We start from the raw sequence: 15038 nt of genomic DNA on the forward strand, positions 1-15038 counted from the left end.
TTTGATGCGAACAATTAAATGTTTATTTACACATATCAACAAGACATAATATTGTTAAGTACGTTGTCAACTATGGTTGAACAATTATTTTCCTTACAATTATTTCGATGTGATTTTAGGCGAGAACAGGTCGAATTGGTCATGGTCGTTTTCAAGGGTAGTATGCGTACGGGGAAGCCAAGGTCTTGGCAACATAGGGGTAGGTGGTGTACGAGGAAATGTACGGTGCGGCGTATGGGGAAGCAACTGCATACGGGGTGGCGGCGGCATACGGGGCAGCGACTGCGTACGGGGCGGCGGCGTACGGGGCTGCTACGTACGGGGCGGCGGCATATGGTGCTGCAACGTAAGGGGAGGCGACCAGCGGTGCGATCAAACCCCGTTTGCTTCTGTCGGTGGCGGATGTAGCGGACTGCGGTTTGGCTTCCTCGGCGGCGGCGGCGGCGGCAAAGCACACGACCATGGCAAGCAGAGCGAAAGACACCTGTAAACACACGTCGACGTGAAATACGTAAGTTTAAGCAACCCGATCGGCGTAGATTCGGACGTGCAAAGCGTTGTGCTATGACCTAAGTATCTTGAACAAGACTAACGGGCCTCCCGTCCGACGCAATCAGACGGAACACAGCGGATTCTCGGTCGCGAGTATGAAAATATTCTCCGCTTTCGATTCAGCCAGTACTGTGCACCAGCCGGGAATTCGTTCGTTTTCCAACCACCGCTTTGCACGGAACCCGTACCTAATTCGGACCTTACGATAAAAACTCTTACTTGGAATTGCATGGTGATGTTGGTGTTGGTTGGTGGACTTTGGACTTGTCTGATGGAGTGCTACCGAAGACTGACGGTTAACTGGTACGGTCTGTCGGCGAACGCGTCCGTTTTATACATCACGTTTGCCCTAGTGACGGCCGATCATCATTCCACGCACGACGTGCACACGACCATCGCTTACAGAACGGACGCCGGTGCCAAAATATCAACGAACAATGGTACAGCGCGTAGGTGGTACATCTTAATCATCATAACTATAATAACCGCCGTAAATCGGCATACGACAGTGTCGTAACACGCGCGCGTATTTCTGTGTTCAAATCATCGGTCTCGTAATACGATTATGAAAGGCTGAATATCAATGGCACGACACGTCCGAGGTTCCGGGATTGCAACACTTCTACGTGTTCCCCGTTCGTCAGAATATTTCTTTAACCTCATGATCCTTATGGATGTATATGATATGGTACACGATTAAGGATATGATCGTTTACGGTAACCCACATGTCATTATTTTGAGGATAAAACATATCGGACGTTTGGTTTCAATTACGCTAGAGTAACTCGCTTCATAAAAAAACAGGACACTAGTTTGGTACACAGTAAAATAAAATACTAATAAATCAAAAATCAACCAACAATGTGTTGCAAAATTATTAAAAATATTATTACTTACTATTTTAAGAAAAATTATACTACTACTTGTAAAAAATATAAACATTTATTTCTAGTTTTGAAATTTTATCCCGATGTTGATAACAAATAAAATGTTCTCGTATTCTATACATTGTATTTTCTAAGAACAAAGTTTCTAACACAACAATTATAAGGAGCTATGACAGTGACATTCTTAGACCCTTTTATAAGAGGGAGAACACTTCATACATGTTTTCACATTTATGTATTTTCCTAGTTTGATATAAATAATAATTAACGAAAATATAAAGAAAAAACGGATATTAGGGACACGACTGCCCAATTAATCCCCCTCCCTCTAAGCTATGTGATGTATATTGCAAATAGGTGGGTGAATAAGAAATAGGTAATTACATACGACTGCATTAATATTTTATTTTTTTTGATAGGTTGAAATTTGTACAAGTTTAAATTTTTAAATTTAATAATGTATCATAATAGAAGCGAAGTCACCAAACAAAAAAGGTACAAATTAGCACTTCTGTGCTAAATCTATGAAATATACAAAAATATATACAATTTTTTATTTTGAATCATGACATAGAGAAATTAATTTATTTCGTACACTGTTATATTTTACAATAAATAACAAAATGATGAAAATGTTACGAGTCCATGAACCCTGGTTATATGTTATATGTTTTTGATTTATTTTTCAATAAAATATACATTTTTTTTTAATAACAATTTATAATAAAATGAATAGTAGAAAGTCTTTGTAATGATTTTTTCATAATATGTGGTGTCTGACGAATAAATATCTTGCAATCTTTGTTTCTAGTGATGGTCGATTAGAAAATTTTACCATCAAATTGATTTTGTAAAACGACTATATATTACTGTAAATTAAAACGTATTACAACTAGTGATGTGACATAAATCTGATTTATCCAAAAATTGGAAAAATCCGGATTTTGTGTTCTGGTCGGATTTTAGGCTACTTTAACAAGATTTTGGATTAACAGATTTCAATATGTAAAAAAAAAAAAATGTTAATGTTGTTAATCAGGTGCGTATTTAGTGGGAGGGGAGGTGATATGGGTGTTAGAGCACCAATAGACCATATTTTATGGTATTTTACCAAATTACAAACTTACAGTATAATTTGAATAAACGTTGTAAACAACTTGCAGAATTTACACTTACTGTCTTAATAAAATAATTTTCATTAATATAATAATTTATATAAATACATGGTATTTATCAATATAATACGAATGGTGGCAGAGCCCCCCCTTACCATAAGTTTATTAAATTTTAAAACACTCCCATTAAATGAATCCTGGATACGGTATTGTTGTTAACACTGGTTAGGTTAGAGAAACGAGTCGAGTACGGACAGGAGACGAGTCTGCGATAGGCATTCGACGAAGCCATTACGCGTCTCGTTTCGTTTGAATTTTATGTGCAGTGTCGATGTGTGTCTTATAAGTATGTTATGTAAGATCTGTATTAATCAAATAAACTCTTTCCAATATTTATATGATTAGTGAACCTAATAAATAATTGAATTTCGGATATAGCATTAGGGATTTCTGTATTCTAATTAAAAAATTTATTTATTACGAAACATGTGATGTTATCAAGACAATATATATTTTTAATTATATTGAATTATTTTTATATCCATTCATAGTTTTTGTTCTACTATAATAATATAAGTACTTAAATCAGTTTACATTCATCGTTCAACATGAACAGATGTCGTTTTCGTTTATCCGTTATCTTTTGCACACTACACTAATGAGCCTAATCTAATATTATTAATCAAAACATGACTTGGAATAATTCGAAATGCAATTTATCCACTTCGTCATCATCTTCACCCACAAAATCAAGCGGCAACCAAAGTAAAGTATTCATCACACCAAATCGCTATTCTTCACTCTCTGAAGACAACATTTTCGATCAGGAAGTGTTTAACCCTCCCGTTATTGCAACACCTTCCAAAGTCCAGTGCAATGCTTTGCCCGGTCACGTGGTAATTACTCCAAGTAAAACAAATTTTTTTTTTTACACCTTTCTATTTAAGCGGTGGCTACGAATTTTACACGCTCAAGAAATGACCTTGTCATTCCTTCGGGTATTAATTTTAAAAATACCCCAAAGCACCTGATTATCCGCACCAACGGCATCAGTAATTATAATCTAGTTTATAATTATCTTATCACTAATGAACAAATAAATTTCCACACATACCTGCCTATTAGTTTGAAGCCATATGCTGTATTTATCAGGCACCTCCACCCGTACACTGCTGTGAAAGACATATAAGCTAGCTTATTTGATATTGGCCACGAAGTTATTCGGTTCTCTAATATTGTACATCGTACCACTAAAAGACCTGTGCCTTTTTTTCGAATTGATCCAAAAGTTGCTGATAACAACAGTGATATTCTCTTATTAGATTTGCTTCTTCACACAAGAATCAAAATTGAGCTGCCCAGGAAAAAACTCTCCCCTCCACAATGGCATGATTGTCAAGCTTATTATCACACTAGTAATATTTGCCACCAATCCCCACGTTGTGTTAAATGTGGAGAAAACCATTACACTTCAGAATGTACCAAATCACTATTAGAACCCGCCAAGTGTGTCCTGTATTCAGGGCCGCACACAGCTTCATACAAAGGATGTCCAGTGTTTAAAAAACTTAGTGAAAACCTCCATCACTCAAAACTTATTGTCATCCGGTGCTCAATCACACCATTCCGTCTATAAACAAAATCACCTCCAGTTCCAACCAGCAACAAAAACGTTCATATGCCAATGTTACTACTAACACTTCACGCTCAACAGCTACGCCCGTAAGCCTAATCTCCAAATTTCTCGAAGATTTTAAAACTATAATTAACCCCTTATTACTTCTCTTAACCACAGTTGTCAACCACTTACTTCCATTTTCTTTTCCTATTCCTTCTCCTTAAAATTATAACGTTTATATTTATATATTATGTTATATTATGTTAACTTTATATATAATTGTTGAAGCTAATTGTAAATATACAAAGTTTTCAAAAAAAAAAAAAAAAAAAGTATTTCAATAGTTTTTTGTTTATCTATAACACACCATTGTCAATTAGTTTTAAATTATTTTTGATTGGTGATATTAAGATCAATTATTTTCCACAAACATAACACCGAATTTATTATTTCCATAATGCGCTTCTAATGCAGTTCCTTTAAATCGAGATTTGCACAAAAACTTTAGTGTAATGTATTTTAAATTGTATTAAAAAAAAAAAAGGCGTTACAATATTTGCAGAATCAAAGTAGGGTAGATTAGATTTTTTACGGTGTATTGGATATGCATATTATGTATCTTAGCTTTTTGGCCGTTAATATACGGGTTACGAGTATATTATACTCGTATGTGTGAGATTAACTTTAGGGGATAGAGGGTTAGAGGGCTCCGATAGAGGGTGTTACGGATTAATGGGGAATAGTAAACTAAAGTAAATCCCTCATAATTATTACTATTTTTAGATAAAAAAAATCACATCTTATATATTAAAAAAATGCATGAAAACTAAAGACCGTCTGGCCGTTCTATCCGACCGATTTTCTTCATTTTTTTTTTTTTAAATGAAAGGTATTTAGACACAGATATGTAAACAATCATTGCAATTTACTCAACTCTCACCTTATTCATGTTATACTCAAACGCGATTCTTCTCTGTACATTTCTTATGGGACACATTCACTCAAGCAATTCGAATTCTCATAGCTCCTCTTCTAATTTATGGATCTTGATCGTTTTACTCTCAAAACCCTCAGTGGGTTAAGCTCTTTCTTTTGAGCTATTAACTGCTTAGATTCGTTGAGTTCGAGGAAAGTTATGCGTGCACAATCAACTTCACATTCGATTTTTTCAATATTTTCCTTTACTCAAACCTCTATAACTAGAGTTCTAATTATCATAGGCTATTAACACAAGTATAAGAACACTCAGTGGATTATGTTCTTTAAGCTATTAATTACTTAAATTAATTGAGTTAGAGGGACTTTATGTGTGCACAATTAACTTTACTTTCAATTATTTCCAAATACTGCGTTCTCATTGGCTCTTACCCAGTAATATAGCAACAAACAATTCACAAACAATACTAATATTATTACTTATATTAGCTAATATTGTCTGGAAGGAAGCACTATAAAATAATTTTATGTAATAATTACACCTTTTTATACATAGTCAATCTTAATGCTATGAAATATATATTTTAATAAACACTCTCTGTCATTTCGATATGTTTCTCAATTTTCAATATTATACTCATTTATTGATTTTTTAAAATGTGTTTAAGTATTGATTCGATTGTATCTATACTTTTTATTATATAAATAAATTATTTACTGCGAATTTTCGCAACGGGTATACTAGTATTATATTATTAAAATTAATCATGTACTCGTATTTGTTGGAATTATTATACATAAAAAATATTTGGTAGTGTATAGGTGCTTAACCAATCCTGGCTATCGTCTCTATTGAACATATACACATAAATACGTTGAATGAAATAAGCAATCGTTTCTTTTAGTATACACTTTATGTTGTATTATGCGCTCATAGAAAAGTTTTTATGGAGTGGGATGAAAAATTCTAAATATATTTTGAAAGAGACAGAAACATTGGGGTAAAAGCAACACAGCATTTCCTTAAACCACTTTTCAAATGTCCAAAATAAACAAACCATATATATTGTTGCAGCCATTCAATTATGCAATTCCTTTCTTGTGCTATACTTTAAATCATAACTATCGAAAGGAAAATATTTCTTGTTCGTGGTTTACATTTAAGTTCATCCGATATATATAAATTATTAATATAATTTGTTCTAATTCTGATTAATTTCACACACAACACCCAATGTAGGTACCGGGGATATCGTAACTGTTGACGTGGTTGACGATTTTGAATTATTTTGTCCAGAAACCCCAAAATTTCTTGACGTAAGTATCTTAGACTCAACAGCACTTTTTTTTTATTGTTTAAATAACTGAATATCTATAGTTAGAAGATCTTGAAAACAAAGTAATGTTATTTATCTCTGAATCGATAATAACAACAATTGACACTCACAAATGTTAGAAGACTTTAGCTGTAATTACAATACAATAAAATTACATTGACAATTCTAATATTTTATACAACATTAAAGTAATTGTAATAAATTGTAGTTGTATGTTAGGTTAGATTAGGTTAGGTTAATCTAATCATTAGAAGACAAAGCATGTGTTATAGATAGAATATCCGAATTAAATTATTTCGGGTGTGATATTTCTCACTATCTATCTTTAATCAATAGAATTTGTCATAAGATAATCGTCAATGTGGTAATATTCGTAATTTGCTATACTTATTTCATAAACCTATTTGAATAATAATAATAAGGATATTTTTATAAAAAAACAAGCTCATATTATTTTTCAGGGAGGAAAGGCAAGTGCCCTATATCACCACCGCCCTGAGTGCCCATGCTTGTGCCCTGTACACCGAACAATTTAGATTCAACTATGCTCATTGTTCCTATTGTTTTATTATGATACTTTTTATCTGATTTCAAAGTAAAACATCTTTGTCAAATTTGTTAATATATTTTCTGTGTTTCGACTTCATATAGAATCGATATCTTTTATGGCTTTTGATATTTTAAAAATAAGTACCAAAAACTACCAACCCCCTTTCTTACGTCCTATAGTTAATTGATTTTGATTGTTTTGGATGGCTTCATGAAAATTAGAATGTAGGATCCATACGTTATATCTTATAGTAGAACCATTGGTCCTACAAGAGATGTCTCGTTGGTCTGACTTTAGAATTTTACAAGTTAAAATAATGATTGAATGATAGATGGCGTATAGAGAACATTTAGTAATATGAGTTCGGTACAAAGTAAGATATGTGTAGAAACATGTGATTTTATATCAATAAATATTTTTTTTATATTATAATAAACTATTAATTTTTCCACGTATGAGAATTTCTGTACACTATAATTTTTATCAATCAGTTTATTATGTTGAACATCATATCATGTAAGTTTTTATATTACAACATAAATTAACCTGCGATTCGTTATTAATATGTTATCCGAGTATTAATGCACCATTTTTTACCAACTAGATTTTATTAGTGTTTATTAATATAATAGAATCTTTTTACTTGAAAAACATTTTCATATAGATATTGAAATTTCTAATAAATAAGTGAAATGTTAAAATTTATATGCAGTTTAATAAGCACATATAAACATTTTGTTGTATTTAATATTTATTAGGGGTTGAATGTTATTGTATTTGCATTTTTTTCTATTGTTCGGATTCATTGCTAAAATACTCATATTTTCAAAAATTATTTCAAACAAGTACATATTAATAACTAAAAATTTTAAGTGCAACTTTTTGCAATTTTTGACCTTTTTTAATTTTATTGCAATTTTTTTGATTGTCATTATTTTCAATACTATTCTATGTATTTTTTTGTGATTTCACTTTTTTCGTTAGATTATATAGGAGTAATCTATGGTTATGTCGGGCTTTGTTGGTTATGACTTGTGATGGTTTGTTTGACCGTCATCGTCGGCAGTAACTGGAAAAACCATTTGATTAATGGATTAGTACTTCATGGCAAAAAATAAGGGTTTTGAATTTATTTAACAAATATCTAATATATTGATCGACGAAACAACTTTAATAGATGGATTACCAGAAAAATTATCCATTCAAGACTTAATTTATTTTAAATATGCACCAATAACCTCGGTCGACGTCGAGCGCAGATTTTCTGTCTACAAGAATTTGTTGTTTTCTAATCGAAGGTTTTTCGAGTTTGAGAATTTGAAGAAGTCGTTTATAGTACAGTACAATAATTTTTAAAGTAAATACTTTTTTTTTAAAAATCAAAACAAAAATAGTTTAAATAAAATGTTTGAAATTTTGATAAAATTATTTATAAGCTCCTGAAAAAATATCAAGACCGGACAAATTACCAGATTTTTATTTATGAAAATTTGATTTTTTTTTTTTTTTATAATTTACCTACTAGTTTAAAACCTATAAATAAAAATTTTTTATTGAAATGTTTAAGTGTAATTTTGGGTTTTTTTTTATAGCAATATGCAATCAATTTTATAAGATTTTTAGTGTAATCATGTCCGAACCTTAATCATTATCAATGATGAAAAGTTCGATAGATTATTTTTGATACAATAAATCCTTTTTATAATATCCATTTGTGATAAACAAAAAAAAAATGGGCCGGCTGTTGGCCACTATTTTGATATATATTTATTAATCTTATATGATTCCGGAAAACGCACATTTAAAAATATTTTAATATAAAAACGGCCACTTATTTAAATTTTTTTTAAATATTAAATTAAAATATATATTGTATAATATTAGTAATATATTTTATATCGTTTAATAAACATACTATGTATTTTAAATAACTATATCTTAGTTGTAATAATCATAAATGGTTTTTATTTTACATTGTACATTTTATTTATTTATTTAAATTAGTCATTTTAAATTATTAATTAACTATACATTAAAATAAATGCAATCTTAATGATCATACTCATTGAATGACTCATACAATTTCAGTTGTACTTAAAATATCCGTGGTCACGTTTTTTGTTACAGAACTACACAATTATGTTATTTAAGATAGCATTAGCTTTATTTAATTTTTATTTTTAGAAATGTTTGTTATTAGACTTAGCGGAAAGAGATATTAGGAAAACAGATATTAGCAAATAAAAGTTTCATTTTACCTTCTGTTCTTTTATATTGAATAGTGACATAGTAAAAACATCTACATTTTAAAATCAATTAACATTGTTCTATATACTTACTAATAAGTAATAATTTATGATTATACTCGTAAGTCATAAAGGACAATTTAAAAATTTTCGTTAAAGATTATTTGTAACATTTAATGAACAGATATTTTATAGATTGCACCTAATACATTATATTGTTATATTAACTTATGACTACGATATCAAATTTGATTATGACTAGACTTGCGTGTCATTAATACTTTTGTCGTACATCGTTAAACATGAAATAATAATTGTATATTAAGCATAAAGCTTATAATGATGATGGTATTCTGTATGCTTGACAGCAGGAATATCAAAATATATTTTATAGTATACACGTGTATGTATATAATATATATATATATATATATATATATTTTAATGTTTCAAAGCATAATAACCAAAATCTTTGTGAGGTGTTCTATTTGTGGTCTCTAAAAGATTTTCGAAAACATACGCATTATTGATATTGTAAGTTTTCTTCAACTTAGGACGGTTTAATATTTTTGTATATGAATTTTAATACCGACCTACTTAATTAGAAATATCCTCATACATACGTGTATTTTTGCGGTTTGAGATATTTTAACGGTTATCTATCGAAGCCCGGAGGCTCGGACCAGGTTTCGAGACAAGTTGCTTGCTTATATTTAAGTACCGTAGAAATAAAAACCCGTATTGTATCCATATTGTATTGCCGAAATTTAATCTATATTTTTAAACTTAACTTACATAATAATATGACTTATGCAATTATAATTGAATACTATACTTTTAGTTTATAAAAATGTATAATTATACTATATCCTATTCTACAACATTCATAATATTAGCTGCAAAAGTATGTGGTTCAAATCGATTTGAATTTTACCAAAAGTTCATAACAAATTTTTTCATCGTAATCTATATACTTATTATTCATTACTCATATACTAAGTGTTTCTGAAATTATCGAAAAAACTAGTATACACGTACTATCTGGAGCGGCAAAATGAAGATTATTTTGACTTACTTTTATCTTAAAAATCTGGATCTTACCTAATTATTTATAGAACATTATCTTAAGTATTAAAATCAATACTTGTAAGAGATTTTTTGCAAATTTCTCATGTGAATCAATACGTATCGTCGATTTTGAGTTTTTTGTGCGTTTTTAACAGCCGAGTCGCCAGAATCAAAATATGTGGTGTGATATATCGATATGTATGAACATTTTGTGAGATAAAAGATAGTGACATTTATTTGTTGTTATTTATTATATACCATACAAGGCCATATTTGGAAGCGGGGTCCAGAGTGACTGCACTTCCCCCGAAATGTCTTCAATATTTTAGGAATGTTTAAAATACTTATTTATTTTAAATACCAAAATAAATATTTTCAGTCAAAAATGACTTAAGCTCCAATTAATCATCGACTGCTTTTTATTTTATATCATAATATCATATGAAAATATGATATCAATTTTAATAAAAGAAGATTAAATCTTTTTCTGTCTTATTTTTAACCAAGTATCAAAAGTTCAAATCTTAATTCAATAAAATTACAATATACATGTTTTGGACCCCTCCCGAAAAAATTTTTTTAGATACGGTCTTGATCATATACAATTAATTAACTCAGTTTTACATGGTTGATTACTAAAAAGGATAAAATAATAAAAAAAATTAAGGTTAACTACCTTATTTTAACGATTTAATATGCACTTTTTGGTTGTATTAATTTATGCAATGGTAAATAATGTAAGAGTTTATCTAGAACCCTTAATTTGTATGTGAATAACGTAGCGATGCGTCTTTGTATTTTGAGTTATAGTTTTATAAGCTACGTAAAATTGTAGATACTTGTATTCGCCCAGTATATTTATCTCCATACCATACAATAATACATTATGGACTGTTAATTTGTAAGCTCTCTAAGATGCTAAAGTAATTTATTTAAAAATAGTATTCGGTCAAAGATTTGTAGATTATCTCGGTCCTATTAATTCTAATCCTACGCCTATTATTACATGACTAAAAAATACATAAAAAAATTAACATCTGTAAATATTTTAATTCCAAAATGTCAATTATTAAATGGTTATTTATGTATCTAGATTTAATGTATATATATTTGTGCTTATACCAGGTCTAACTTTATTTGTATTTTATTTGTCGTGTTATGAATAGTTAACTCTGTCTACCTTCAATAAAAACAATGTTTAATTGTAATCGATTTATGTATTTCAATTGCGATTAATTTTTTTGTAATTGAGATGAAATAAAAAAAAATTAAATTAAATGCATATAGACAGCGTACGTTTGTATTGTATAGGCATTTTCACTATCAATTATTTCTCGCAGGTCACTCATATGTACACAGAGTTTCCCATTGCTCACGAAGGACGTGACGTAGCAGAACCTACATACGAACGAGTGTACACCCGAGAATTGCTGTTCCGTTAGTAATTTATTCGTAAACGACTTTGAAAATAAAACGCACAGCTCTCTAGCACTCTCGTGCAACTTTTGGCTGCAAAACCGAACGTTTCAATGTTCAAAAACATTGGCGTAGAACATTGATGTTTTCCGCGGGTTCATCCAGAGGAACAGATGCAAACGACGGTAGCGCGCCACGAAAACGAAGAGATAAAAATCCGAATAAAAGAGAGAGAAAGAAAATAGAATATAATATACTTGTGTTAATTATATTACGTAGTATAAACAAACGGATAAAAAATAGATAAATGGTCCACCATCGACCGCGCGCGATTCGAGCGGTGATAGTAGTTGAGAGTTTCTGGTCGCGGCACGTAATACGTGTAAAATGCGTACTCGTATCAGCGATATCTTACCGTTGTGTTGCATAATATGTATATTACTTCGGACGGAGATCGCCGTCGGCCGGTGGTTTTATTTTATTTTTAATTTATTTTTTATTTATTTTTTATTCTTCTCTCTTCGCCAGTCGCCACGCAGCGGGCAGCAGCAGCAGCGCGTCGGGTTCACGGATCGAGTTCTGCGCGCGTTCGCTTTCGTTTCATTTCTTTTCTCGTGCCACACGTATCCGCCTGCGTACGGGTTTCCGACCGGCGAACGCGGTCGTACGGGCTGTGCACGGGTCGCTCCTTCCGCCGCCGCGGCCCGTGCGGACGCGTGTGTGCTATTACCGTCGGCCGGCCGACCACACCGTTCCGGAACGGCTACCGGTCCCGCGAGGTTGCGTTTCGCGAAACCTGGTGCAACGCGTAATACGACGCGTGTCATAACCGTACCACTTACTGCCCGGCTAGTCCGTAATGCGCACGTAACGCGCGAGTTCGACAAAAAACATAATTCAATAATAATAATAATAATAATAATAATGACGGTTTGAACGACGGCAACGCGCGCGAACCCGTATCCCGGTGTTCGGGACACGTGTCGATTTCAAGGGGAAGTCGTTCGGGGGGGAGGAGGGTCAGGGTGCGTGGTTGTACCCCTCATTTTTAAAATGGTTCCGATTGTGTTGCTAAAATAATTATTTTATTTATTTATTAATTTCATCGCTCAAAAATGTTAAGTCATATTTACGTACTTCCACGGGCGATGAAAGAATAAGCGATCTCGTGGCACTTAATGTTGAAAAAGAAGAAGTTAACAATACAAGTCTAGATAAAGCTGTGGATGTATTTGCTACATTCAAAAATCGCCGGTATCCACTTTTGTAAAATATAATTTATTTTTTATTTTTTTGAACTCTGCTTGTAAAAAAGTTTTAAGTGCTTAAATAAGTCATACGTAAAATATAATGATAATTTATAAGTGTAAATATTATGTGCTTTTTTTGCTGAATTCGCCATCTTCTAGCTTTTATGCACTATTAGTTAGATTAAGTAATCACAGGTAAAGTAATCAATAATTCTATTTAGTTTTTAAATTGCTTTTTTATTATTTAAGTTGATTGTGATTCGTAATCTATGGAAGTATTAAAAGCAAAATAATTTACGTAAGTATATATATTTATGAAATTTTTAATTTTCTAACTAGAAAAATATTTTTTTTTCAATTTATGAAATTTCAAAATGACCTACTCGACAACCCAAATAAAAAACTGAAATGACGCCCCTGGATCGCACGGAAACCTCATTGTTCACACTGTTAGTTTCGATAAGTTTTTGGCTTACGATTGATTGTTTTCAAGTGCGTCGGCGGACTAGGGGATTCCACAAAGACGACTTACGTTACTTACTTACGTTTGTCGCTCGCTCGGAATGAAAATAAAAAAATTTCCTTCGTTACAACCTTCGAAATACATGTGTTTAACGTTTGAAATCCGATCTGACCCGTGCGGAACCTGTGCGAGATATTGAATTCAACATATTTTTAGAAAAACTGATGTGTCACGCGGGTACTCGTATACGTAGGTATGTCCACACGCATAAACATATAATTATTATAATAATAACGATCTTCGAAACCAAAGTGGGAAGTTACATTGAAAAAACGAACGACATAAATTAAGGCCATTACAAAACGGTTTATACGTGCACTGTAAATCCCCGATGATTCAACAATATATGGACGTAGACGGTTTAAATGATTTGACTTGCTCATTAACGTCTAAACACTTTCCTTTTACTCATCGTTTCAGAGCAGCAATATCGTGTTTTTTGTTTAAGGACTAGAATTATTATTTTAGAGTATCTAGCTTTGTTCGACGGTCCCAAACATTTTCAAGTATCGTTACAGATTTTCTTTTACGTATTATAAATGCATAAAATATGGAAATTTAATTACTCGATCGTCTCTTTCCAAAGTACTATTCGAATATCACATCCATACTAGGTTTTATAACTGCAGACATGTTTTTGTGTGTGCGGATCTATACTCTTTAGCAGTGGTCGGTAACCTTTTTGTACCCTTGGACCACATTCACAAGTTAAAAAGAGTTCACGGGCCGGACAATAAAAAATATTGATGTGATATTCAATGAAATTGTCTAGTTTCGGAATTTAATGCGAGCCGCATAAAAGAGACATATGGGCCGCCCGCGGCCGCTGGTTGCCAACCACTGCTTTATACCATTGGTGTTCAACCCGTGGTCCGCGAAGCTATACTGTGTTCTATTTGTTTAAAACTTTCAATTTATATTCAAAAACACATTTATTATTATATTTATTTTTATTTTACCAACAATTATATTAAAATAATATTTCATCGTACATTGTTATATCAGTTTTATTATTTTTATTTCTATCTTTTTAGAATTTTGCACTAAGTTCAGCACTTCTTATGGTTTGATTTACTTTCCGTCATAACTACGGGACGAGTGGATTAATGTATACACTACACGACAACGTATGGAAATATTTTTATTTTCTTGTGCTATACAATTACCTAGAAAGCAGAATGTTTGAAATGTACCTTGATAAGAATAATACTTTGATAAGTTTTTAATTTTTTCATAATGTTTGTTAATTATCATTATAATATTAGCGTTTAACGTTTATTTTCATTTATAGTTATTCATAAATATATACATTTTATTGCTTAATTCACGTTAATTTTTTGTACTAGTGATCCTACTTCATAATTTTCCATTACCTAATCATAATGTCTATGGTTTTTAACTTTTATTATTATTTTATTGCTCTTGGTGTAGTCATTTATTATACGTCTTTGATTTTAATTTATAAGTTTTAATGTTCGTAAAGTTAGAACACAGCACCACGTTTAATTATTTTATTCATTACATTCATTGCCTTAAATA

The 15038-nt window shown here is 31.4% G+C and overlaps 1 protein-coding gene across 1 annotated transcript; it reads right to left on the minus strand.

Moving 5' to 3' along the window:
- On the minus strand, positions 1 to 883 carry LOC112686638 (testis-specific gene A8 protein-like). The gene is made up of 2 exons (XM_025559019.1): positions 772 to 883; positions 1 to 484 (listed from the first exon to the last, which is right to left on the minus strand). The coding sequence occupies exons 1-2, from the start codon at positions 781 to 783 to the stop codon at positions 152 to 154; spliced, it is 345 nt and encodes a 114-aa protein (XP_025414804.1). The 5' UTR covers positions 784 to 883; the 3' UTR covers positions 1 to 151.
- Between the last annotated feature and the right edge of the window lie 14155 nt (positions 884 to 15038).

Source organism: Sipha flava, unplaced genomic scaffold (assembly GCF_003268045.1).
Source record: "Sipha flava isolate LNK unplaced genomic scaffold, YSA_version1 320_pilon_pilon, whole genome shotgun sequence".
Lineage (NCBI taxonomy): Eukaryota > Metazoa > Arthropoda > Insecta > Hemiptera > Aphididae > Sipha > Sipha flava.